This window comes from Nomia melanderi, chromosome 13 (assembly GCF_051020985.1).
Source record: "Nomia melanderi isolate GNS246 chromosome 13, iyNomMela1, whole genome shotgun sequence".
In the NCBI taxonomy this organism is placed as follows: Eukaryota; Metazoa; Arthropoda; class Insecta; order Hymenoptera; family Halictidae; genus Nomia; species Nomia melanderi.
The window spans coordinates 1,001,310-1,027,688 of NC_135011.1; the positions used below are offsets into that span (position 1 = coordinate 1,001,310).

General features: G+C 43.5%; 3 protein-coding genes across 9 annotated transcripts; 2 read left to right on the forward strand and 1 right to left on the reverse strand.

Annotated features, from left to right (window-relative positions):
* The first annotated feature begins 182 nt into the window (after positions 1 to 182).
* Scgalpha (sarcoglycan alpha) lies at positions 183 to 14,106 on the forward strand. 5 transcript variants are annotated; one of them, XM_031986721.2, is made up of 11 exons: positions 183 to 623; positions 1,731 to 1,860; positions 3,774 to 3,910; positions 4,658 to 4,833; positions 4,933 to 5,034; positions 6,846 to 7,026; positions 7,626 to 7,867; positions 11,814 to 11,882; positions 12,755 to 12,901; positions 12,956 to 13,024; positions 13,098 to 14,106. In XM_031986721.2, the coding sequence occupies exons 2-11, from the start codon at positions 1,731 to 1,733 to the stop codon at positions 13,120 to 13,122; spliced, it is 1,278 nt and encodes a 425-aa protein (XP_031842581.1). In that variant the 5' UTR covers positions 183 to 623; the 3' UTR covers positions 13,123 to 14,106. The 5 variants fall into 5 exon arrangements, with proteins under 5 accessions (XP_031842581.1, XP_031842580.1, XP_031842587.1 ...); XM_031986720.2 differs by having other exon boundaries at positions 184 to 367; XM_031986727.2 differs by having other exon boundaries at positions 186 to 367; positions 6,846 to 7,020.
* Positions 13,951 to 18,912, forward strand: wfs1 (wolframin ER transmembrane glycoprotein wfs1). Of its 2 annotated transcripts, none has more exons than XM_031986716.2 (6): positions 13,951 to 14,102; positions 14,860 to 14,964; positions 15,037 to 15,253; positions 15,322 to 15,494; positions 15,571 to 16,775; positions 16,853 to 18,912. In XM_031986716.2, the coding sequence occupies exons 1-6, from the start codon at positions 14,090 to 14,092 to the stop codon at positions 17,636 to 17,638; spliced, it is 2,499 nt and encodes an 832-aa protein (XP_031842576.2). In that variant the 5' UTR covers positions 13,951 to 14,089; the 3' UTR covers positions 17,639 to 18,912. The 2 variants fall into 2 exon arrangements, with proteins under 2 accessions (XP_031842576.2, XP_031842575.2); XM_031986715.2 differs by lacking the exon at positions 13,951 to 14,102 and adding an exon at positions 14,509 to 14,659.
* A 7-nt stretch (positions 18,913 to 18,919) lies between these two features.
* LOC116431388 (vesicular integral-membrane protein VIP36) lies at positions 18,920 to 22,328 on the reverse strand. 2 transcript variants are annotated; one of them, XM_076373000.1, is made up of 7 exons: positions 22,067 to 22,328; positions 21,634 to 21,749; positions 21,248 to 21,445; positions 20,981 to 21,143; positions 20,278 to 20,444; positions 20,123 to 20,198; positions 18,920 to 20,043 (listed from the first exon to the last, which is right to left on the reverse strand). In XM_076373000.1, the coding sequence occupies exons 1-7, from the start codon at positions 22,179 to 22,181 to the stop codon at positions 19,892 to 19,894; spliced, it is 987 nt and encodes a 328-aa protein (XP_076229115.1). In that variant the 5' UTR covers positions 22,182 to 22,328; the 3' UTR covers positions 18,920 to 19,891. The 2 variants fall into 2 exon arrangements, with proteins under 2 accessions (XP_076229115.1, XP_031842590.1); XM_031986730.2 differs by having other exon boundaries at positions 20,135 to 20,198; positions 22,067 to 22,326.
* Positions 22,329 to 26,379: the final 4,051 nt, after the last annotated feature.

Consider the following 26,379-nt stretch of genomic DNA (forward strand, 5'->3'; position numbering starts at 1 on the left):
ACAGGATTTTCCTCGAAAGTTCAAACTAGTCAGGGGTGCCAACTAGTCCCGAGAATCCGTAGGAATCGCGAAGCGGCGAGTGGTTCCGGGCGGCTCGACTAGTACGCTCCTGGGTAGCGTTGTCGGAAACGATGTTCCAGCTGCGCATGAGAAGGGCGAAACGCACGCGCTCTTCTGCTCCGTTTACCATTACACCTTGCATTTGTTTTTTCGGCAAGCTCGAATCTGGTCGTCGCGACGTCTCCTCGGGCGCGGTGCGGATGGTAAACGGGGCCGCGGCCGGCGATCGTCGCGGATCGTCCACCCTCGCCGCTCGATCGTCCACCGATCCGGCCCAGAGTTACAGCGAACTTGTGTGCACCGTTCGGTACGGCTTCGTCCCGCGAGCCGATACGCGCGTCGATTCCGCTCGGGTGTCGTGCCGGACGCGTCTTATCTCGCGACATCGAAAAACCATATTCCCATCGAGCGCGTATCGCCGATAAGCGGCCGATCCGCGAGAGAGATCGCGGACCCTCGATAGGGAGAACTCATTAGTCTCGTTTGTCCGGTTTAATCGGGCGACTAACTGTAAAAGGAGCTCTTGGAAGGAACTCTTCGTATCCGTAACATCCGATCGAACTGTAAGCTGAGAATCTGAATTAGGCGACCGGCATCAACACGTTAAGCGCCACGAAAATCTTAATTTTCCCATAGAGTTCTTTTGTAGCAGAGAAAAGTAGGAATACTTATGAATTGTTTGGCGTTGCAACGTTTGCGTTACATTATTAACTTAGTTGCGTTGTTAAACATTTTTATTTCACATCGGTTGTCTTGTATGTTACGATTGTTTTTAGTCATTTAGAAGCGTCGGTCACCAGTGGCTGACATGGCGCTTAACGTGTTAACCTTTCACCTACCGGACTTGCGCGAAGCTACCTCTGTACTTGGCGCGGTGTAACGAATGTATCACTGCGATTCGAGATTAATTATCTACTATGCAATCACGTTAACCCTTTGTCCGAGTCTTGGTTTCTCAGCTTGAGGTTCTCGACGTTCATTCAATTACAGCTCGACGCTCTGTTTACTTATTCAAGAATATTTGGCAGTTACTGAAATGTTACTTCTAACCCTTTGCAGAGAATATTTTTCTCAAAATATTATTTCCTGATGCAATATCAATGATATGTTCTATAAATTAAGTGACAAAACTAGCTTATTTCGATGTTCCATGTGTCATTGTATAAAACTTGATATTGAATTCTATTTGATCATTTTGCTCGGTCGAATCACATGGCGATGAAAGGCGCCGCTCTGCAAAGGGTTAAATGGTACAACTGTGATACAAATAAACATAGAAAAAATTGATAAAACAGGTAGTTGCAATAAAATAGAACGTCGATTCTGTTCCTGATCGAAATTAGATTATAATGTGCACCATCGATGCCATCAACGAAAGTCATTATAGTCTTACACCGTGCCTAAGGGATCAACCAATGGACGCCGAGTGAAATAAAGACCCTAGACAAATAAGTTGAGGTTCCACCTAATTCGTATTTCGGGGAAGCTACAGGTCCGATCGGTATCTGTTCGAGGAACGTGTTTCCCTGTTATCGTCGCATTAAGTCGCTCGTCCCCGCGCCGGACACTCTAGGAATTCCCGAGACCGCCGGGATCGATGACCAGGGTCCGCGATTGCGCGAGATTGCCCGGGGAACTGTCGGCGAGCGCGGTTTGTTGACACTTTGCAGATGATGCTGCCGGCGGTGGCGGTGCTGCTGGCGACCGCGATCGTCCCCGCGATCGGCGAGACCGTTCGGACCACGGAGGTGTTCGTGATCCCCATCAGGCCGGAGACGTTCGAGTGGAGCAGCGCCGACGGTAAGACGCGAACAACGACCGTGTCGCGCGTCGCGTGCAACGAAAATAATTCGGACCAGCTCCGAAATAGCTGCCGGCAATACGATCTCGTCCTATCGCTCGGTTCTGCGTAATTAGAGCGGCCGATCGATCATATGATTTTAGTAATCGCGAGAGAATGGGGTGTTACGTTCTTTGTTAGGGTCTAAGAAGTTACATTAGTTTGATGGACTAGCGTGGTGTTCAGAAGTTAGATCGTTTCTGGAGATTTTTTTACACAATTGAGATTCTAACTAGATTTAGTGACATTTGTTGTAGTTCTATTCTTCTTAGAAACATTGTTCATTTAGATCTTAGAAATTAGAGGTTTAAGAGTTGGCAATTGGGATACATATTGCACTACTGCGTTAATTAAAATCGACCTAAATATTTACTAAATGATGCTTATAAAATTCAGTATGAGTCAAATCGACTCGTTTCATAAATCCAGTGTTACTTTCTGTCACATAAAGGTCATATTACACGAGATGCATCAGCTTAGTTATAACACTAAAACTACCGAGCATTTCAATTGACTTTTGAAAATTTTATAGAAACTCCAAGAGTGCATCTGTTCAATTGATTTACAATTTGCTAAATGAATTTCTTTAATAATTTCTCAGAGAAACATTTGTCACCTTTCTAATAATTGCAAAAAGACATCAGGCATGGGTCATTAGTATTAAATTCCCAACTCCGAGAACAAGCTAGCTTTTCTTTTGCACTCATCCACGTAAATGTCCTATTTATTCCACGTTCCTCGAAACAATCAAAGGAACATTACAAAACCGATCTGCGACCTTTCGAACGCAACCGTACACTCACTGGTACCATCAGTCATCGGATGTGACATTGAGGCGTGCTCCACCGGTGGTACACGCCGGCTCGAGCGTGTTAATCGAATTCACCGCGTCGAAATCCGCGTGATTCGCGGCGCGAATAGCAATATCGCGGCCCCTCGTGCATCGTATCGGCTTCACAGCTGACGTTGTCACGTGTGTCGGTACTTTCTAGCGCGACGTCATTCGAGGATCGTAAATGACACGCGGGAGACCCCGCGCCTCGTCCCGCCTCGCGCAGCCGCCCCTCTTATTGCGTGTCGGGACTCGTTCAAACGATTCGTGAATCGTTGGTCCGGCCTTTCCCCGAAATCTCTTGATCCGCTACGCGCCTCCGCGATACCGTGAAATCCAATTAACGCTTTGACTGTCCAAGTAAATAGCCAACAAAACTACCATGCCATCGGAACGGTTCTCTTAACCCTTTGCACTCGAAAGGTGACTCTCAGTCACCACTTGATTTGACACAGAAAACTACGAAGTTGAATATTCAGTATTTTAAATTCAAATTACACTTTGCAGTGTGAAATATTTAAATAGTTTTGTTGCAATTTTAGTTGAATATTCAGTATTTTAAATTAAAATTACACTTTACAATGTGAAATATTTAAATAGTTTTGTTGCTATTTTACTTGAATATTCAGCATTTTAAATGAAAATTGCACATTGCAGTGTGAAATACTTAAATAAAATAGCTTTGTTGCTATTTTAGTTGAATATTCAGTACTTTAAATTAAAATTACACTTTACAATGTGAAATATTTAAATAGTTTTGTTGCTATTTTAGTTGAATATTCAGTACTGTAAATTAAAATTACATTTTGCTATATGAAACATTTAAATAGAATTGTTGCTTAATTTATCTGTGAGTTATCGATAAATTAGTTTCAAGCAATGTCGTCCATATTTCATCAGAAAATGTCCAAATATTTCTACAGAGAAACTTCCGAGTATTGGGGTGACGTCAAAGTGTTAAGCCGATTTCCGAGGGGATCGGGAAATCATCGGGGTTTTCTACGATGACGAAAGACCATTCCCCATGTCTCATTGTTCCAGGACGAGATCAGTTCTCCTATCAGCCTTCGTTGCTGAACGCCCCGGATCTACCCTCGTGGATCCACTACACTTACAGCAAGAGGGACCACCGTGGCTTTCTCTATGGAGTCGCGCCGAAGGACCAAAAGTACTTTCAGGTGATCTATAACGCGCTGGCGATAGTGTACCACGGTTAATCAGAACAATAGGATAAACCGAGGCGAATCGGATCAGATTTAACCCTTTGCACTCCGTAGGCCTAGTCAATTGATTTTCTCTGTCTGTATCTTGTTGGAAACAAATATTTCCAATGAAAAACTTACGAGTGCAAAAGGTTAACTAACAGTTGAAACTTAGATCAACGTTGTTAATAAGTTTCTTATTAACCCTTTGCACTCGGAAGTTTTTTACTAGAAATATTCAACATTTCGACGAGGTATAGACGACGTTTGAAACTTAACGATAATTCATATACATTGAGCAACAAGGCTATTTTATTCAAATATTCCACATAGCGGTACAAAGTTCAATATGATACACTAAATATTCAACTCATAGTTTTCTGTGTCAAATCAAGTGACGACTCTCCAATGTTTCACGTATCGAGGCATTACTGTGTCAAATGGTGAGGGTCACCTCTCGAGTGCAAAGGGTTAAAGGAACTCAAAGAGGAATCACAAGTGAATCGGCAAACAAACCTTTTTATCCCAATATTTCCACCGATGCATAGTTCAACATTAAATATCACATTCCATAGTTTCCCTGCATCAAATCAAGTGAGAGTCACCTCTGCAAAGGGTTAATCGTTTCATAAACAAAAGAACTCTAGAGTAAGAAACATCCGATTCGCCTCGAGTCCCAAACGAAGCTTCGAAGCTCCGTCGCTACCTGGAGGCTGCTTTCAGTTGGGTATCGTGGGCCTGAACAAGCACACCTACGAGACCAGGTACAAGATCCTGGACATGAACGTGCTGGAGAAGGAGAATCTAACGAAATACGAGGTCCACCTGAAGATCGACAATCTGAACGTGGAGGACATGTTCGACCGCAACAGAACCGAGGAGCTTCTCGATATATTTAGGTCAGTCGATAAAAGGCGGCGTTCCGGGCGCAGCCTTGGGGGACGCACGGTCTTCGGTGCACACCGACGCTATCTGGACTGATTACATTGTATTTATAGGGGCAAGCTGTGGAAAGATGCCACCGATTTGTACATAACTTTCCTCGCCTCCGCCATCGAGCTGGGCGCGCGTCTTCCTCTGAAACCGAGCGAGGGCGAAGGGTGAGTCTCCATCGTCAAAGTCGGCAAACTTTCCCATCCCTGAGAAAGTTTTCCACTCTACTTGTTCGTACTTGACCTGCTCTGGGAAACAGACGAGAAAGGCAACCGCCGATTCCGCCAACTTGCTACGAGCGCATTTTGCGTCAGCGCTTCTAAGAAAGTACGATACCGTCAGAATACCGGATCGAACTGAATTAAATCGATATATAACCGCGTTTCTACAATTGAATTAGAATTCACTGACGCCAACGGAACCAAATTTCCGAAGCGTCGACAGAGGGTTAACGTCCAACGACGACGGATCGACGCGAGATCGAATATTTTTCCTTTCGCTACGCCGCTGACGCCGATCGTCCGATCAACGGAAAATAACGATGACGCGTGTCCCACGCATTTTCCGACTTTTTTCGACGCTCGCCGCTTCCTGTCTCTAGACCGTTAGCCTTGCGCGATAGCCAGCTCGAGAGCTCGCACGCGCGACGCCGAGATAACGATCCTCGAAGACAATCGGAAGATCGTCCGATCGGTTCGCGATTTCAGTAGCTCCATTATGTAACCGCCTCGAGCGTGTTCGGCACTCGAGGCAGCCGCGGATCCTCGAGACCCACGATGGATCCTCGATACTCACCGACGCGAGGACCGTTAATCTTGAAGCGACACCGGAACGTTCGCGCGCACTGATCGGATTACTCGCGAGTGAGTAACGGTGTCATCAGTCGTCTGGTACCGCGTATCGAGCGTCCGTTTCCGACGAAGCGACTCGTCAGCGCGCGGCTGTCGCCGGCTCGTCACTGCGATAGCCGTCGATCGTTTCGACACCGTTCCCGGGAACTCGGCGAGCGGCGAGCATTGTCTCGGGCTCGGACACGCGGAAGCGAACTGCGTCGGAGGAATCGGCGGATCGCTCGAGGAGGCCGGCTATCAGCGAAACGGCCGATTGGAATCGCGCCAACCGTCGGACACGCGAAACGGTTCGCGACACGGCCGACTTCGCGTCGCGACGGAACGACGCAGATTAGCCGTGTAGCCTAATGTTGTGTAAGCCGCCGCGTACGAGCACGTTGGTCGCTAACGTAAGTGCGACATTGTCGGAGCGCACGAGTTTAACCGACTGAATGACTTCCGGCTGACCGCACTCGCGTATCTCGCGCCGCGTTGCCTTAGACGTCACCGGTTCCCGCGACGATACACCTCCGTGAAAGTCGGTGTCGTTAGCCGAGAATGTAGTCGTTTTCGACGGACCACTGCGAGGAATCTCTACATTCGTTGCGTACTATGATAAGCTCGAGGAATCGATGTCATCGCTTAGACGTCACCGTTTCTCGCCGAGCCGATACACCTGCGTGAAAGTTTGTCGACATCGTTAGCGGCGAATGTAGTCGTTTTCGACGGACCACTGCGAGGAACCTCTGGACTCGTTCTTTGATAAGCTCGATGAATCGATGCTGTCACCGCGGATGACGCAACAGAGTGCAGAGTCCCACGATTCGACAGAATTCGGGGAATCTCTGATTCCGATGAGTCAGAGCTGTGAAATGAATCAATGGGCCGGAGAGAAATTGCCGTGACATTATTACCGAGTAGCGCGAAGAGCTGTTATCGCGAAGCGTCATCTCTTTCTGAATACGGAGAACCTGCTCGGGGCTCTCCGAAACTTTCGACCGGGAAGCGATGCGTTCGTAGGAAAGCGGTGACGCGTTTTGTTTTCAAAGCTGAGCCCTACGTGTCGCGGTGCACGTAGCCTCCGGCTAGGCACCTGTCGACTCTAAACAGCATCCTATTGTCTACATCATTTTTTTCTTTTGTATTAGAGTCGTGGTGCGGCTGGGCAGCTCGACGCCGTTCTCGCAGGAACTGAACGAGCTGCAGGAAGAGGTGAAGCCGCTGTGGAAGCTACCCTCCTGTCCCAGGGACTTCAAACGCACCAGCGTCGAGAGACTCTTCAGGGAAGCGCGATTCGCGCTGGACTGGTGTTCCTTCAGATTAGTGCGTGTTCGTACGGGCTACTACCATTCAGTGCAGGGAAATTGACCGTTTCAGTCCCAGACAGTTTAGATTTTACGAAACATCTCAGAGTCTGTTAGAGTATTTTCAGTGACTCCTGAGACTGAAACGGTTAATACTAGGTTTTGGACGTGTATTCTATTGTTCCTAGAAAACTTGATTTGATTCTTTGTCAGAGTATTCTCAATGACTGCTGAGACTGAAACGGTTGATAGGTTTTGGACGTGTATTCTATTGTTCCTAGAAAACTTGATGTTCATTCGGATCTTGAACACTGAAAGATAAGCTTCGATAAAAATTGACTGTATCATTTCCAAATGAGCTTGATAAAATTGAATACCTTAATTGGTGTCCTTAACACTTTGTGGACGGATGTCGGCATTTCAGCGAGATGGAATGTTCAAATTTGAAAGACTAAGTCGTAGACAAATGATTAGTTGAACAACAAGAGATCAGCACATAGTTTTTTTCTACTAATTAAACAATTGTCATAATCTAGCTTCATACGTTGGTTTTATATATTTCAAAGAATCTTCGTCCGCAGAGGTTAAACCTATCATTATTCTGATACTGCTTGCTTCCATCAGGCGGAGCGAGAGCAGCAGAGCTTGCAGCACGAGAGCGCCAGGCGAGGGCCGAGCGTGAACGCGCCGGGATTCCTAGACGTGTTCGAGCACTCCGAGTGGCGATGGGCGAGGTCGACGAAGGCCAGCGTTCCCAGCAGGAGCTACTTCAAAGAGATCATCACCTCGGTGTTCGTGCCTAGCATCCTGCTGCTGGTGCTGGCCGCGCTGCTCAGCACGGTGCTGTGCCTGAACCACGAGAAGATGTGAGTAACCGCGAGGCTCGTTATCTCGACGCCCTTTCGAGGAAGTCGCGCTCGAATCGTCGAAGCAGCGGATCCACCGGCGGACGGGCCAGTCACGGAAGAGGAATCGCGGATCGCGAGGTGCACGGACCAGTATCGGGAACGTCGACCGAAATATTTGTCATTCTGCCGCGGACCACGTGCTCGGGGAGCGAATTCCGACGCACAGCCGTGTGCTGGAACGAGCACGCGAGTGGTAGGGGCGCCAAGATAGAGGGGGCTGCCGCGACGACTCTGGTTTCATTCATGAACGGCCGCGATATCTGGTCAAGCGGTGACGCGGGCCGGACGGTAGTGGCGTGCGATCGAAAATGCGAGTCGCGCGTCCCGCGATAAACGTAATCGATGCTCGCGCTTACTGTAATTAGCGTAGGCTCCCGCTGCGTTCGATCGGCAGCTCTCGAGCTGCGGATCAACACTTTGCCGCGTAAACAATCGTCAAGACTCTCATGTACTCGAAACAGTTTTCTCCGTTAACCCCTTAACGCAGTTTTTTTGAAAAAAACAGGCTGAAAAACTTAATTTTGATATACTGCGCTTTTGTTCCATGGAAAAAGGCTATATTCTATTCTTGAATAAATAAGTGTAGCTTACAATCCCATGTAAATGATAAATATCAATAAAACGATTTTTTTTCTTTGCTTTCACATTGCTTTCACAGTTTAGCCTGTTTAGCGCGCTTGAATTAACTCGAGCGTACAAGGGGTTAACCAGAAACTGAGAAATCAAGATTCTTAACACTAGGTTTACGAGCATTTGTTGTAGTTTATTCTATTGTTCCTGGGGACGTTGATATTCGTTCATTTAGATTTTGGAAGTAGATGTAGAAATAGACAATTAAGATTCTTCTTAACACTAGGGTCACGGTCATTTATTGTACACTTCATACTATTATTCCTAAAAGAATTGATGCTCGTTTATTTAGATTGTGCAAACTGGAGATTCGATAGTAAACATTTACAAAATAATATTTCTAAAATCCAATATGCGTCAACTTGACGCGTTCCGTAAACCTAGTGTCAATAATTCCACTATCTTCCTTATATCTCATATATTCAACAAAACTCGGTTCGTTCGATAGGTCACGAAGAAAATCAATGTCCGTGTCCCTGTAAAAAATGTCACCCGAATTCGGGTGAGGCGGCAGTCAAAGTTAATTCGCGTCGCGCTATCGATCGGCGCTCGGTCCCGAGGACGATAAGGAAACTTCGGCCGAGAGGGTGTAAAAATAGTCGGAAGAGGAAAGCGTCGGCTGTTCGACGGGCAAGCCGCGCGAGCATGTTTGCGCGGCTGGTATAATAAATACGATTTACGCAAGCGAGCGTAATGATGTTTATAACCAGCAATAAACAAGCGATTTTTCCTTCGCGCGAGAGAGCGAGCGAGCGCGCACGCTGATCGCGGGTATAAATAGACGGAGGTTCGGTGTTTCGCGACCCGTGCGCGCCGATCGTTAACGCGCCGTCCGTTTATCGGCGGGGTGTGACCGCTGGCGTGTCTGTCGCCGCTTCGACGGGTTCACTAATCGGTGCACGTGACGCGAAATCGTCCCACGCGGCGGAACACCTTGCCTTCACAGCGGACGGCTCGCTTTGTAGGGTCCCCGCGGGGATTGTCGAGCCGATGGATCTTCGTCACTTAACCGTTTGAGTTGCGGAGGTTCTTTAAAATATACGCTCGAAAAAAGCGGGCAGCGCTTTCTGAATGAGGAAAAATTCAAATGCGACGGCGCTCCTTTTATTGTGTCGAGGAAAGCCAAGCAGCACGACAGTGCTTATCTTCATTTATATTAATATTATTATATATATTATTATAATATTATATATATATAAGAATAGGGTGAAGGCGCTCCTTTTATTGTGTCGAGGAAAGCAGCGCGACAGTGCTTGTCTTCATTTATATTGATATTATTATATATATTATTATAATATTACATATATATAAGAATAGGGCGAAGGCGCTCCTTTTATTGTGTCGAGGAAAGCCAAGCAGCGTGGCAGCGTTTGCCTTCATTTATATTAATACTATTATATATATTATTATAATATAATATAAATATTGGCTTTCCTCGACACAAAATAAAAAGAGTGCCTTCGCACTTGAATCTTTTCGCATCCCATTCAGAAAGCGCTATTGCGCTGTTCCGCTTTTTTCAAGCGTATTTTTATATATTATATGTTATATACATAATCATATATTATATAATCATATAATATATATATATATTGATTATAATAGATAACAACGAAACACAAAATGTATTATATCAGTTCTATACAAAAAAACTAGCGACGCGACGTACACGCGTCTGAAAAGTTGATCGCTTCGTCCCATTGTGCGCCGTCAGTTGTCGTACCGTCGAGACTGTGCTTCTTCGACAATCCGAAGGGCGCGAAAGCGGCGCGTGGTACTCAAACGGTTAATCTTGGTTAATTACTCGCGATATCGCGTCTCCGGGGTCGAGCGCGTCGATAGGCGGTGGCGGCCGCTTCGAGCAAGCTGACATTGTCTATTTATAAGCGGACGAGTCCGACGGTCGCGTCACCGATTAGCCGCGCCGTAATTAATCCCCCGAGCCACCTACAACCTTTCAGACCTGGGAAGACTACCGAGGCGCCGGTAACACGCGAATGTTCGACCTTTCGCTCGAGGCGCGGCGGGTCATGGGAGCGCGCGGGAGGCCGCGGAGAATGGTAAACTTCCGGTTTTTACCTGGAAAGTATTAACCCGCCTGTATCCGCACGCCTCCGCGGTGCGAACGCGCGAGGATTATTTACAGGCGCCCGCATCGGGTCCTCTTCGTGGAACCGGTCGCCGAGTAATCCGCACCCGACGCTCCTTTCTGGGAAGGGGGCAGTCAGCTGCGCTCCCTTCGGACCGCGATACGGGCGACAGTGTGTCTCGTATTTACATGACGGTCGGTCAGCAATCGGTTTGATCCCTTGCCGTATAATGACGAGTGAGGCTCGTCGTGAGCTCAGTTTAATGCAGACGTTCGAGTCGCTCAGAAGCTGACGCGCTGATATTTCTCTGTATCTTCCGCTTTCTATATTTTCATGGAATAATGTTTTTAGTGGACTTGCTCGGTTCTTTGTTTATATTTGTAGCTTCTGAACATGTTATTTCAAAAGCCGAAACATTTTGCTTTCTGGACGTAATATTGGTTTCTCAGCGACTCGTGCTACTCATGTTTAGCTAATTATCAAATGAAATTGACTTAGTGCGTCGGTACGCTAATCTTTTGGCATTTACTTTTGCTACTTTTGTCTAGCGACTCGTGCTACTCATATTTAATTAATTATCAAATGAAATTGACTTAGTCGCGTACGCTAATCTCTCGGCGTATTTTGCTACTCTTGTCTGAGCGACTCGTGCTACTCATATTTAGCTAATTATCAAATAAAATTGACCTATTCGTCTCGGTACACTAAGATTAATCTCTTGGCATACTTTTGCTGAACTCGAGTAATATTTTACTACCAATCGGTTAGAAACGCAAAAAATTGTCCATTCAAGTGGAAATTTCATTTAAATAGGAAAATACTTGTTTCTTGATCCGTGGGATTGTTATCATACGGCAAGGGGTTAAAGCGAGGCATTCCCATTTCGAGCGTGATCCGCCGCGGAAACGAAATATCCGATGCGTTACCTTGCCGTTCAAGGGTGCACGGCTCGTGATCCACGCGCGCGCGATCAAGGTGACTCGCGGCGGATATGCGGGTTACGCGACGAGAGGAACAAGCGCCAACAGGAATAGGACGCGCGCGAGCGTCACCGGCGCGATATGACTCACGGAAGGAAAAGCGTGTGGCGATAACGCGCGGAACGCTATTGTCGAATGATCGAGATACTTCGTTGTTGCGATCCATGTCGGACAAGCTGGAGAATGTCTGTTTCCCTTCCGCAGGAACGATCCCGAGTCCGAGGAGTTCTTCGTCGAGTTGTTTAACGTTTTCCACGGCGAAAAGGCAGTCAGGTACAAGCGACACTCGCAGTGTCATTGACGCTAGGTTTACGGGAATCTATTGTATAATTTATTCTATTGTTTCTGGAAAGGAACAATAGAATAAATTATAAATGAAACAGTTTATAATTTTATAACAGTTTGTAATTTGTAGTTTTATAACAATCATAAATTTCATTCATTCAGATTTGCAGAACTATAGAGTTAAAAATACAATCTGGATACATATCTGTACAATCGCTGTTTACAAAATTCTATAACTAATGTTTATAAAATTCTATGTACGTCAGACCATTCCCTAAATCTAGTGCCAACGCGTTCCGTGCCAACGGAAATTCCACTTATATCTTAAGTGAAAGTAAATATCTTAAGATTTCCAATGATAGATTAACCCTTTGGGGAGGAATGTTTATAGTCCACAAAACCTTCAGTAAACAGAGCCAAATTACACGTCGAATACTTAAGTAATAGAGCAAAGAGACTATATACCGATTTGTACAACGGTATGCCAAATATCAAAGTTCTTGTCTAAATGCCAACATTCATCCTCAAAGGGTTTAATTGAAGCTTTTCCTAACTTCATACATTCTCTTATTCCTCCACATTCTAGTTTCGCGACGTGTACCATTTCTTTGACACAAATGTTCCCTCACAAAAATTCCTCTTATACCATAAACGGTACACACGGCACGGAGCGTGTTAACTAGTGTGTTCTAATCGTTTTGGCGATTCTCTAACCGTGACCTAATTGTCCGTGCACGTAAGGAGTGCGATTTTGCGGTGCCATAGTGCTGTGGCGTTCTGGCTGGTTTCACCGAAGGCTTGCCTCTTCGGCTGACCCAGGGATGGGTCAAATTGTCTAGTGATATTGCTCTTTGTTTCAGCGACGAGGACAGAGAGTCTAGAACTGCGGAAGGAATCGGTAGCAACAACATACAAATGGTCCAATATGCTGCGTCGGAGAGGGGAACTTTGAAGTCGCTCGCGGCTCAGCCATCGAGCCCCAATGACTCTTTGCTGAGAAGCCCTAGGTAGGTGCTGTTTAACCCTTTTTTATTGTCATTCCGACGAGGATATTGTTGCAGAGTCTCCAACGAGCGATGCAACCCGTACGTCCGTCCAAATCCGCCACCCTATACAGGTCCAGGAAATTTGTAAGTCCAGTACATCCATGTGTCTCGAGGTACACACCATCAGTGTCATTGATGACGCTCGTTTCCTTCGTAGGGCCGGCATCCGCGCTGATTTCTGACTACACGAGGAGCCAGCTAAGACGTGGTTCTGCTGAGCGACTCAGCTCCGCCGTTTGTCCGCTAGGAATCGCGAAATCGTCAAAACTGGCTCCGCATCTCGCTCGTTACTTCAAGATAGTTACTTCGTCTTCGGTAATCACCCTTTGCACTCGAAAGCTTTTCACTTGAAGTACTCTGTACTCTCTAATTTGATATAGACGAGATTCTTTAACCCTCTGTGGGTCGAATTTTTGTTCATTATTATAACAAAATCTATGCAGTAGAATTAATGTATTCAATTGTTTCAATAATTTCATCAAACATATATTTTGTAACTTTCAAAGTTTCAGTTTACTGATTACTTAATTTTACTCACCACTTTCAGTGGAAAATGAAAGAAATCAACAAGTCAGTATACTGATATGTGACTGCAAAATTACACAGGCCTACAAAGGGTTAAAATGAATTTAACAATGAATCATACATAAATTAGGTAACCATTTCCTTGTAATAGCTCACATACTGATGCAGTATAAGGTTAATGGTAAATCCCAAAATTTATAATTTTGTTGGATTCAATCATCCTAGACTGGGAGTCGCCTCTCGAGTGCAAAGGGTTAATCGATGGGTTCGATGATTGCAATAACACGACGTAGACCTGTAAAATGTCCTGCTCGTAATATACTTTTTATAATATTAAAAGATTGCTACTTGTTTACCGTGAAACTGTGTACCGTGACGATCAGTGGTTTTTTCGAAGGTGCGCAAAGAAACATGTAAAAATGTAAATGACTTGTTTCTTGGCTCTTTGTTACATATCCTCGATCACGACGCACCGAGTTGCACACTGATTGCTGAAGTTAGAAATGTACGATAATTAGACGTGACCGTAGTAAATGGCATAATTGCTGCGCATAACGAGTAGCGAACGATGCCCACGCATCGGTAATTGTATACGGTTACCGAACAATCCTCCGACTTTAATAAATGAAAGTGAATGGTAATTTGTTTTCACTTCGCATTACGCTGCTGCTCTCAATCTTTCGTAACCTTTGTTATTCAGTTCGATCTTGCTGCGTCTTTATTTACCATTTTTCAATGATACACGTTCTTCCACGAATTTCTATCTTCTCGGTCCTTTTTTTTCCTTTTTCTTTTCATTTTTATTTGTAGCCTGTCGTCATCATTGACAGTTATGACTTTTGCGTTGATCTGTCACCGTTCCGGAGGGAAAGTCATTCATTTTCAATGAGCTCATCGATGTACTTGCTGCTACGCCTTGACGGTTCCTCGAGAACCTAACCTTTCTGTAACGGCCACGCGTGCGCTTTACACAAACCATGCTTGAACACGGGAATTTTCTAACAGTAGCACCGTCGAGCGGTCTCGAGCTTGTGTCGGGATAAGGATTTTCTGTGGCGAATTAATTATTCGCGTAACAGAATTAACAAGCGAAGTGTCGGTCGTCTTGAACGGTTCTCGTCGGAGCTCTCGAAATCATGGCTGGCATCGTACCACTTTCTGGCAGATCTGGTCGAAAACAATGGACACTTCACGGTAACATAATAACAATTTCACTTTCGAATATTTTCGTTGCAATTCAATTTCCCTTGTTGCGTGTCGCTCGCATTGAAACGGCAATAACGTCGTGACGGATCGACGCGAATAGTTGGTGCGATGGTAGAAAGTGTCAGTCATCTGTTACGTTGTTCTGTCACTGACGGATCGAGGGAGTTTCAAAGCATTGACAATTTCAGATGGACCGCGAGGATCTCTCAGACGACTGCGATCTCAACTCGCCGAGGACGGTTGCCCGGAATCTCAAGTAGTTTTAGCTAAGCAACTGTTGGAAGAAAGATGTGGTATAATATAAATTGTCACTTTATGAGAGAGCGTATCTGATACGCCTTACTCTATGTAAATAATGCATTTAGATCTGGATGTTGATAAGGAGGAAAATGCAAAGTTGGGAGTATACTGGCTTACGAAAGCTTCGGAACAGGGTAACTTGGAAGCGACAGATATCCTTAGGAAGTGTTTAGCAACCGGTCGTGGTATCACTGAACATAATTATTACGATGTAAAGAATTGCCTGGATATGACTCAAGATGAGAAATTGGCCAGAAGAGCGGCAAGGGAAATGTTTACTAGGTATAAGAATTTCAGTTGCATAAATTCACAGAATATTTTGTATATATTCTAAATACAATGGGTTCTAGTCTTTCAAATGGGGAGGATTTTATCACAACAGAGCAGCTACAAAGACGAATGAGGGACTTGGCATCAAATTCTATCAATAATGCCAATTGTTGCCATTCGAATAACATGCCACATAATAATTCTCAAAAGTCAGTACCTAAGAAGGAGGAAGAAAAGGAAAACGATGTTCATGGTAGGCACACATTTCCCAGACACCATATCTCTTTCCCAGAATCTATTTTAATTATTTCCTTATATATTAACCATAGATTGGATGCATTGCCAAGGAGAGAAAATCACAGAGGCAGCTTTAGTTTCTGCTGCTGCCAGCTACGCTCGAGGGATGCTTCCTATAGTTTCGCATGCCCTCTGTATGGTGGACCCGACTCAAATGGCACTAGATACCATACCACTGTTACAAAGACCTTTAATACACCCCCTTGCATCTTTAAAGCGGCTTTATATTTGGCTAATAGAAACGTTAGGGCAGAGGGGAATGTCGATTAGGAAGTTCCTCTTCACTTCAAACGTACACGTGCTGTTGTTGCTTCTATTGTACTCGTTATTTGGCACGGAGAGCCTCATACTCTTCATACCCATGGCTCTATACTACCTGTCCTTCACGGTAATGGTCATAGCCACGTTCCAGATGTTACAACGGAAACGCGAGTTCAACAACTTCCGCGTCTGGTCGGGATTGTTCCTCAGTTACTCGGGTGGCAACTTGAACCCCGAGGAGGCGGAATACCAGTACTGCTGTAACAATCTCAAGCCTTACGCTCACTTCTTTCTCGCGCTGCTTCTGAACTTAATGATCTACCCCATCATAGCTCATCAGTGGACGCCCCAGTCAGAATTCACCATCATAGCTGTCGCATTGACGTTAGTCACGCTCTTGAACTTCATGTGGAAGGACTCTTCCAGGTTCCCAGACTTCCTAGCGCTCTTCAGTTTCGGTGTTCACGTCCTCGCGAAATACCCGTACGAAACGGACATCGTGGTCGCGCAGGGATGGAGGTTCCTCGACATAAGGGTGCCCACTTTCGCCTCGTACGTCGTCGGGAACGGTATAGAGTTCTGTCTAAATTTCCGGGCAGTTTTCTACCTGCTGATACCTGCGGTCTTCGCGAAAATGGCCGCTCAGGACAATTGGCGGGGCACTTACCAGACTTTAATACCTCATTGTGTGACGTTAAGCTGGTGGCAAATAGCCATCTTCAGCTCTCAAGGGGCGACGTGGTACGGATTAATTAGGGGTGCCCTTGCGTTGGTCGGTATGGTACTTTTTTTGCCTCTGGCGGGATTAGCGTCTATTATCCTACCAATTGTGGCCGCTGCTAAATACTTGTCGGAGAGTGACCTGGCCATGAGAATAGTGGTGACCGCTTTGCTCGGAGGGATGCCATTCTTCGCTTCCTGGTATTTGCGGAAGACCAGGACCCCTAGGTTCAATTGGATCATCACCGTCATCCAGGTAAATTCCAAGAAACCACTTCCCTAGTATACAAGTTTAATGACTTTCCAATACTCTCACCAATTTAACGTTTACAGTTGTTCATGGGTGTCGGTGCCGGGATGTTCTTGTGCTGGCCGATGATCATGGAGTACAAGCAGGAGCCGGACATATACAAAGTGATCCCCACGCTGTCATGGGAGCAATATCAGAACCACTGTCATCAACCGGCATGGGAGGAACTGTCGTCCAAGGCGCAAGTGCAAATTCAGTGCGCCGATCTGGAGGGAATACTCGTCTCGTGGGAGGGCTACGTGACCAACATTAAGCTGAAGACGTTGAGCAACAGCGTCGCGACGGTCTTCGACAAGCTACCCGACAGTATCAGGAACGCGATCGGCTGCATGTACGGCGAGCCGCACTCGAACAACTGCGACTCCGTCGACCACCAGCGGCAAAAGAACTGCAGGCATATCGCGAGCATTCAGAAGCGGAAGAACAAGTGCCACTTTCCTGCGTGGAACCAGTACGAGTTCGAGATCTCGGTGAAGATGAAAAGTGGCATGTGGGGGAACAACGCGGAGGTTCTGCTGATAGCCGAGCATTCCTTCGCGAACTTCAGCCTGAACATTTATCCGGGGGACAAGATCTGGTTCTCCGGTACTCTGTTGAACGACGGTTTGCAAGCGGAGTCCCTGCTAGGCGGCGCCGAGCCGCGCGTTCAGCTGGAGGAGATCGGTTGCCTCGCGTGTCACTCCATCGACTTGAAATCTTACAAACGCTACGCGTATCACATAACGTTCAGCTCGGTTTTCAGCGACCTTTGTCTGAGCATAAAGACTGTTCTGAACTTTCTGTTTAACCCTATCGTGATATTCACATAGAGAACGGGATCGTGCAATCTGTAGGATGCATCGAATCGTGACTACTTTTAGAACGAAACCGTTTGCTCGAGACCTTTGAGTGTTTCCATGGGGCGTTCGAGGAGGCAGACTTAGGTACTCGAGGAGCAAAGCGTGTACATATAATCAACTCGCAGTTTTTCTCTTGGAGAACATGTATTACGGTCGGAGTATCGAATCTTCACTGATTTCTCATGTATTACAGTTTCGTTTTTACATTAAAGTTATACGGTTTATTATAGTTGAATTGGAAATTATTGTTGTTCGGATAGTAGAGTAGGGATTGAACGAGATAACTTTTTTAACCGATGTACGCAAGTCTATATAGAATAATATACAAGCATATTTTGATGTACCAACGCCTCAGGCATTTAGAATCTCAATGAGAATGATATCTATATGACGGAGAACACTTATACATATACATACATATATATACATGTGTATATACATATATATACCTATGTATATTTTAAGATCGACATATTTTCGTAAATATTACTGCCAGTTATAGAGACAAATGTGCTTAATATTTTTCTATTCCGTTTTCGGAAAATGAAAGGGAAAAAAGACGGAACCTCTTGAATCTTACTTTTAACACGACAATTACACACAGTTTTTGTAACGTTGGAAATCTCGACGAGGAACATTATTCGCATCTAAAGACCGAATTGGATTTGACGTTTAAGAACCGGTGTATCTACAACGAATGTGATGATGTGAGTACCTATATTATTGATATTTTAGTTTCTTAGAACTTGACGTTGCACCTCTGAAACTTCGAAAATTGTAATTTAGTTGTTGAACTAATCTTTACTCGTGTAAATGTCAATGAATATTACGTGTATTCGAAGAAATAGTAAAGATATATACATACATGTTGCATAGGAGTTACAAGTTACTGTTGAATCGATGTCAAATGTCTAGACTTTAAAAACATAAACAATTAAAGGAGTCTTCTGAACGGTTTAGAGAAAGTTGCGACGACAAGTTTATTTTTCATGTCATATCAGGACAATAGTGACGGAAATTATAGTTGACAGAGAAGACAAAGAAATATAGATGTGTGCCTTGATGTTTTCTGTTTTCGATCGAATGATTTTATTGTTTATGATGAAATATATTTAAAAGATTGTAATATCATCGTTAGATTGAATGCGTTCGTTTAAGTGATATATTGTCTGAGAATTTTGTAGGAAATGTATTTCCCATGTGTACTTCTCTTCTTACATAAAATTGTTTATGTTTTTCCAAGAAATTCCATTCTCTCTTATACAATTCAATATACTTTTATTTTATATTTGGCAACAGATGACGTACATTATTTTTACGGATGATAACATTACGTTTGCTTTAACAAGACGATCGTTTGCTCAGAGATTTTGCTTCCCTATTATCCTTGGTTTTCCTTTTCTTTTTTTTGTATAAAAAAAAAGAGTTTGTACAGTATGAAATCACTTTAATAACTATTCCATACCGACGTTTCTTTTGTTGTATGTACAAATATAAAATCTACGTCAATAAAGTCTTTCCAATCATATTAAATTTGTAGATGTAAAGATAAGGCAAAGTGAGAAAGAACGCTTTCATAGAAATCGATTATTGTTCCTAAAGAGTTCGTTTCTCTCTGATCGGATATCCTATCCACGTGTAATGTTTCATTTAAAATCTTACAAGTTCCAGGCTTACCGGCGAATAAATTATCATAGATACAATAGAAAAAATGATCGATGTTGTCTCTCGGTGTTGTTTGTATGTTCAAAGATTGGGCGTTACTTTTTCCTGCCTACGGCGAACGATGTAACAATTTAACAATGTGATAATGTACATTTACTGAACTTAGAGCTACAGGATTGACGGCAGCAACTTAACAGCATGACAACTTTGGTAAAGGAATCGTGTACTACGCGTGATTAACATTATTAGGACCAGAGTAGTAGTAATAGCATAAATTCGACGTCTTATAACTGCTGCAACAATTTTACACATTATCGTAAATCGTTTAATCAATTGTTGCTACATGTAATTCCTGTTGAAGTATCTCTCTCTCTTCCAAAGTGACTTTTTTCGGAAACGGGACTAATGGTCGATACAATAACCACCATTTCTTTTATACTAATATCCAAATAAACAGTCTTATGAACACTTTATAACGACACGTTTATCTCTTAGAATGAACATCCGATATAAACGAGAAATTCGAAAGCAGAATTGTTTATGAATTATCATCACGGTTTAGTAGAACCGTTTTCTGCTGTTCTCTTGATGTTTTTGATACCACATGATACCTATTACGATGCACGCGATTATCGCGAGCACACTCACTAACATTAAGAGAAAGAACATTACTCTGCTCAGAATAGATTGCTTCGGGTCATCTACATGTTCTGGAAAAAGAATACATTTTATTCTTAGCAATTCAATGTATACGATAATAAGAATACTTCCTATGTAGAAAATAATTACTTGATTCATTACCTCGTGGAGCTTCGTAGAACGCAGCAGAAGGTAGTATGTTGGATCTATCTTCGTCATCCTTAACCTGAAAGTGAACGCAAATCATTAATGAAAGTGACTGTACGTAATGAATCAGTGTTACAATACTCAACGAAAAGACTTACGTCGTGTGCTAAATCTAATTCAAACAGTCGAAGTGATAATATGTCGTGGTTGTCGGATAAGTCTCCTGTCGTCGCGGAAATTCCAAAGTAATAGCCTGTGGGAAGCTTTATATCCTTTACGGAGAAACATTCCTTCCATGCAGCTTTGTTTGCAAAGTCCGTGGACACTAAAGAAAAAAATCATTTGGCAATTTCTCACACAGATCTCTATGATTCTTGATTATTTGTTTTACATAGTTACGATACTATCCAATTTCATGCTACATTGGATAAGAAAGAAAAGCTACCGTACTCCAAATTAACACAATGTAATATTCAAAGGCAAGGTTCATGTTTATTTCATTGTGACTATATACTGTGCGTATGAGAACGGAAACTTGAAATGATGTGTAAGAATGCAAAGTAAAAAATAATAAGCAATGCATGAAGGATGAAGAAAATACCACTTGCTGAAGTAGAGGCACTCCATGTTGTGAGCCAGGAGGCCTCAGGATAAGACCTTACTGTAATTTTAATTTGTACAACACCACGTAAAACAATGTGAATACATGGAAAGCGTTACCATGAGTATGTTTTGTCTACTTTAGAGTGATTAGTTACACATGTTTATTAATATATATATAATATATGTATAGACAGTTTCATGGTTATTTGAAACAATAAACATTCAAACAACATAAAATTATTATTAATATTCCCTTACCAGTTAGTGTGTCTCTTTCATATCTAATAGCAACATGAGTATCATGTTCCAAGTTTCTGAATTTTGCTTCGCAACCAGCTATTTGTGTGTGAGTTCCATCACGGTCGTGATCATAATGCAGGGAACCATTGTTGACCATAGCAGAAATGTAAGGGTGCTGATGCTATAAAATCCAGTAAATGTATCATTGAATTAATAATTTCCCTATATAGCATGAACATAATACTTTTGTTATTTATAAATACATTTGTTGCTTCAGTCACATACATTATGCGGGCCATTGTGATTGCTATATGTGTCTAAAATTATGGCTAATCCATGGAAATAATCCCTATTTCCAAATACAGGGCCTGTTTGCATTCTTTCTTTTGCATACCAAATGACAAAACCATCTCCATACAGATCTCTTCCTTTTCCATGAACCTTAAAGTGAACTTGGAGTTCCCAATTTCTTACGTGACATGGCTGAAACAATAAGACAAAGGAAGCTAGTCCTCATTGTTCGCAACATTGACCTTTGACTTTAGGAAAATAGATAGACAGATATATATTCCTTTTCTATAGTTTGTATTGTGCAAACATGTACTTTAATCTCTAAGGAATCCTTTGTTATTAAATTAAACGTGCAGCATTGTAAAGAATGTTGAACTTACAGCGGAATTCCATATGGCACCTTGTTTACTTTGAAGATCCGGCGTTAATCTAACATAATTATTTGTCACCATTGTACTACCAGTAAAATCCCAGTAAGGAATTGTCATTCCGGATCCTAAACATAAATATGATTGTACCCGTACTCATGGGAAAACGCATGTATACTTTTGAAATAAAGGTTTCGAACAACAGCAAGATTATCTGAACTTTGTTCTAATCGTATTGCCATAAATGAGTCATAAAAACAATACGAAAAAACGTTCTTATTGCTCATTAAATTAACCTTAAAGTTTTATTCATTTAATTCACCTTTGCGGCTCGATTGTGTAATGTAACACGCATTTATCGTATTTAAATCAGGAAAGAATTACACGTCACAGCATTTTACGTTATACTACGTGATTTCCGTAAAACGAGCCAAAATTTACAAACCTTGGTACGGCCTGATCAAAGAATGCTCTCGTTTCATATAGTCTTTTGTGTTCCATTCTGCGGCGACTAGCTGCCAAACGCTCGCAACGAGTACCAAGCATGATATGATATTCATTTTTTGTACTTTACGTCTATACTACGATGTGACTTTTAATATCAAACGGCACCACTCGATCACTTTGCGATTACAACGCGTAATTCACTGAAGCTATTGCCGGAATAAAGATTCTGCTATATACCTTTACGACCAATTGAAGTGAGTCGGTGAGGCAGCACTCTGGCCAACATAAAGGTGCATTCGGATCCTACGTTTCCGGTTCAGTTCCATCTTACTTAAAAATCATTCTCTACCCTTTAATTTCACTGTTAGAACTTTGAAAAATATTCACAGGAAATTATTTTGAGACATAGGAATACCTTTCCATGCATCTTGTGGTGGAGGAGCATCCTTTGGTATAAGAGACAGTCCCTAGCATAATTAGAATCAGTACTCGATTGTCATTCGAGGTGCGAGAAGGCATAGTATTGACGAGTCGCCATCTACCGGGGAATTGTGCGAACCATTTTCCCCGTATGCTCAATGGGGGTAAGACATAAAAAAGCACTGGGGGTTCCAGGATTTTCTCAGTCTGATTCCGGACGTCTTTCACGACAGTTCGAGGATTTTCTCATTGAAGTTTGAGACGTCTCTTGCCTGTGGTTTGAGGGATTTTTCGAGAGGGTTCAAAGGGTTCCTCCCACGCCTTCAAAGCACAAAAGATGACAAGCCTTTCGGCTCAAACTAAAAGAGCTCACTTATTGCGTATTTTAGAATCTTTTGCTTTCTCGAGGCTCACAGGCTCGAATGCTCTAAAGCCAAGGAGCTCAAACTAAAACAGCTCACTTATTGTGTATTTTAGAATCTTTTGCTATCTCAAGGCTCACAGGCTCGAATGCTCTAAATCCAAGGAGCTCAAACTAAAAGAGCTCACTGATTGTGTATTTTAGAATCTTTTGCTTTCTCAAGGCTCACAGGCTCGAATGCTCTAAAGCTAAGGGGCTCAAAGTAACAAAACTTGAAAATATGATTCTCTTCGATCTTTAACCCTTCCGAGAATACATCAAAGCCCGAAAGCACTAATTTCAAGTGGCTCAAATTAACAGGCCACTCAATTTTAGAGCTCTCGGATCTTCCACTCTCCTGAAAATGACTCAACAGCTTGAAAACTACAAGTACCTTAGGCTCAAACTAAAAAATCTCCCAATTTCAGACATCTTGGAACTTTAACTCTCCCCAAAATGTCCCAAGAGCTCAAAATCTCTAATGACAGTGGGCTCAAACTAAAAAAGCTCGAAAATGGGGATGTATAGACTTAAAACTTCTCCCAAAAATGGCTCAAAAGCTCCAACGTACGGTGCTCAAACTAAAAAAGCTCGATTTTTTTCGACTCTAGGTAATTTAAATCTCCCAAAAATGGCTCAAAAGCTCTAACGTGTGATGCTCAAACTAAAATAGCACGATTTGAACTCCGTGGGCAATTAAGATCTCTTGAAAATGGCTCAAAAGCTCTTGTGTGTGATACTCAAACTAAAAAAGCACGAATTTGGAACTCTGTGGGTAATTAAGATCTCCTGAAAATGGCTCAAAAGCTCTTACGTGCGATACTCAAACTAAAAAAGCTGGATTTAAAAACTCTCTGGGAAATTAAGATCTCCTGAAAATGGCTCAAAAGCTCTTACGTGTGATACTCAAACTAAAAAAGCTGGATTTAAAAACTCTCTGGGAAATTAAGATCCCTGAAAATGGCTCAAAAGCTCTTACGTGCGATACTCAAACTAAAAAAGCTCGAATTTAAAAACTCTCTGGGAAAATAAGTTCTCCCAAAAATGGCTCAAAAGCTCCAAAAAGAATAATTTCGAGAGGCTCAAACTAAAAAAGCACTAAGTACAATTCAAAATAAGAGATTTTTAGTTTGAGCCTCTTGATGTTGTTTTCTACGGAGCTTTTGAGCCATTTTTGTGAGAGCTTATTTTCCCAGAGAGTTTAAAATTCGAGCTTTTTTAGTTTGAGCATCACTAGTTAGTGCTTTTGAGCCATTTTCAGGAGATCTTAATTTCCCAGAGAGTTTTAAAATTCGAGCTTTTTTAGTTTGAGCATCACTAGTTAGTGCTTTTGAGCCATTTTCAGGAGATCTTAATTTCCCAGAGAGTTTTTAAATCCAGCTTTTTTAGTTTGAGCATCACATGTTACAGCTTTTGAGCCATTTTTGGGGAGATCGCTAGATCGTCCACCGAGTTAATTTTCAAGGTTTTTTAGTTTGAGCACCACATGTTAGAGCTTTTGAGCCATTTTTTTGGGAGAGCGCAACTCTCCAGAGAGTTGAATTTCGAGCTTTTTAAGTTTGAGCATCATGTGTTAGAGCTTTTGAGCCATTTTTTGGGGCGCTAAATCGTGCAGGGAGTTAATATTCAAGCTTTTTTTAGCTTGAGCATCACTTGTTAGAGCTTTTGAGCCATTTTGAAAGGAATTTCAAGATGGAATGTGCCTATTTTTCATCTTTTTTCGTTTGTGCCCTTTGCCGATGGAGCTTTTGAGCCATTTTTTGGAGACCTTTAAATCCAAGAAGCTCAAATATTCGAGCCTTTTTGGTTAGAGCCTTTTCGTAATACAGCTTCCTGGCTAATGAGCCATTTTCGGGCGAGTTAAGTGAGAGACTTCTAGAATCGGTATGTAAAACCCTTTAAACCGTTGAGAGCGATCTCCAGGATTGGTGTGGAGAACTCCATGATTCGTCGCGAGGAACCTATCGATTTTGGGTGAAAATCGGCAATCCCTACGAATCCCTGCGAGAGACTCCCAGAATCGGTGTGAAAGCCCCTTTCAATTGTCGCAAGAGACCCCCTCAATCGGTGTGAGAAACCCCTTCAATATGCAGCCTATATGTCATCAATCTGCGGTTCGGATATTAGAGGAAGATTGTATCAAAAACCCCACCAATCTGTAGATAACGTGTCGGTAATGCGCGGTTCGGATATTAGACAAAGTCGGTATCAGATACCCCATCAGTTTGTAGATAATGTATCGGTAATGCGCGGTTCGGATAGTAGAGAAGGTCGGTATCAGAAACCCTATCAATCTGTAGATAACGTATCGGTAATGCGTGGTTCGGATATTAGAGAAAGTCGGTATCAGAAACAGCATCATTCTGTAGATAATGTATCGGTAATGCGCGGTTCGGATATTAGAGAAACCAATGTGAGAAACTACTCAAACCCCCGCGAGAGACCCCCAGATTTCAGCGAGAGACCCCCTGAAACCCCCAAGAGAGACCCCTCAGACCACCTCGAGAAACTCCTAAATTTAAGTGAGAAACCCCCTGGAACCCCCACGAGAGACCCCTCAGACCCCCTCGAAGAATACCCAAATTTAAACGAGAGACCCCCAGGAACCCCCCAGATTTAAACGAGAGACCCCTTGGAACCCCCCAGATTTAAACGAGAGACCCCTTGGAACCCCCCAGATTTAAACGAGAGACCCCTTGGAACCCCCCAGATTTAAACGAGAGACCCCTTGGAACCCCCCAGATTTAAACGAGAGACCCCCAGGAACCCCCAGATTTAAACGAGAGACCCCTTGGAACCCCCAGATTTAAACGAGAGACCCCTTGGAACCCCCCAGATTTAAACGAGAGACCCCCAGGAACCCCCAGATTTAAACGAGAGACCCCTTGGAACCCCCCAGATTTAAACGAGAGACCCCTTGGAACCCCCACGAGAGACCCCTCAGACCCCCTCGAAGAATACCCAAATTTAAACGAGAGACCCCCAGGAACCCCCCAGATTTAAACGAGAGACCCCTTGGAACCCCCACGAGAGACCCCTCAGACCCCCACGAGAAACACCCAAATTTAAACGAGAGACCCCCAGAAACCCCCCAGATTTAAACGAGAGACCCCTTGGAACCCCCCAGATTTAAACGAGAGACCCCCTCGAACCCCCACGAGAGACCCCTCAGACCCCCTCGAGAAACACCCAAATTAAACGAGAGACCCCCTCGAACCCCCTTGTGAAGAGATTTGTCTTAGGAGCTCAAGAAGTTTACCGGGGGTTCGAGGGGGTCTCTCGTTTAATTTGGGTGTATCTCGGGGGGTTCCAAGGGGTCTCTCGTGGAGGTTCGAGGGGGTCTAAAAACTCCCACGAAAGACTCCTTGAACCGTCACGGATGAGCTCTGGAATCAAAATGAAGAATCCTTCGAGCTCCCGCGAGAGTCAAGGGTATTAAAAATTGCGCCATCTATCCGGAAAATGCTGAAACTTCTAGCCAAATAGTATCG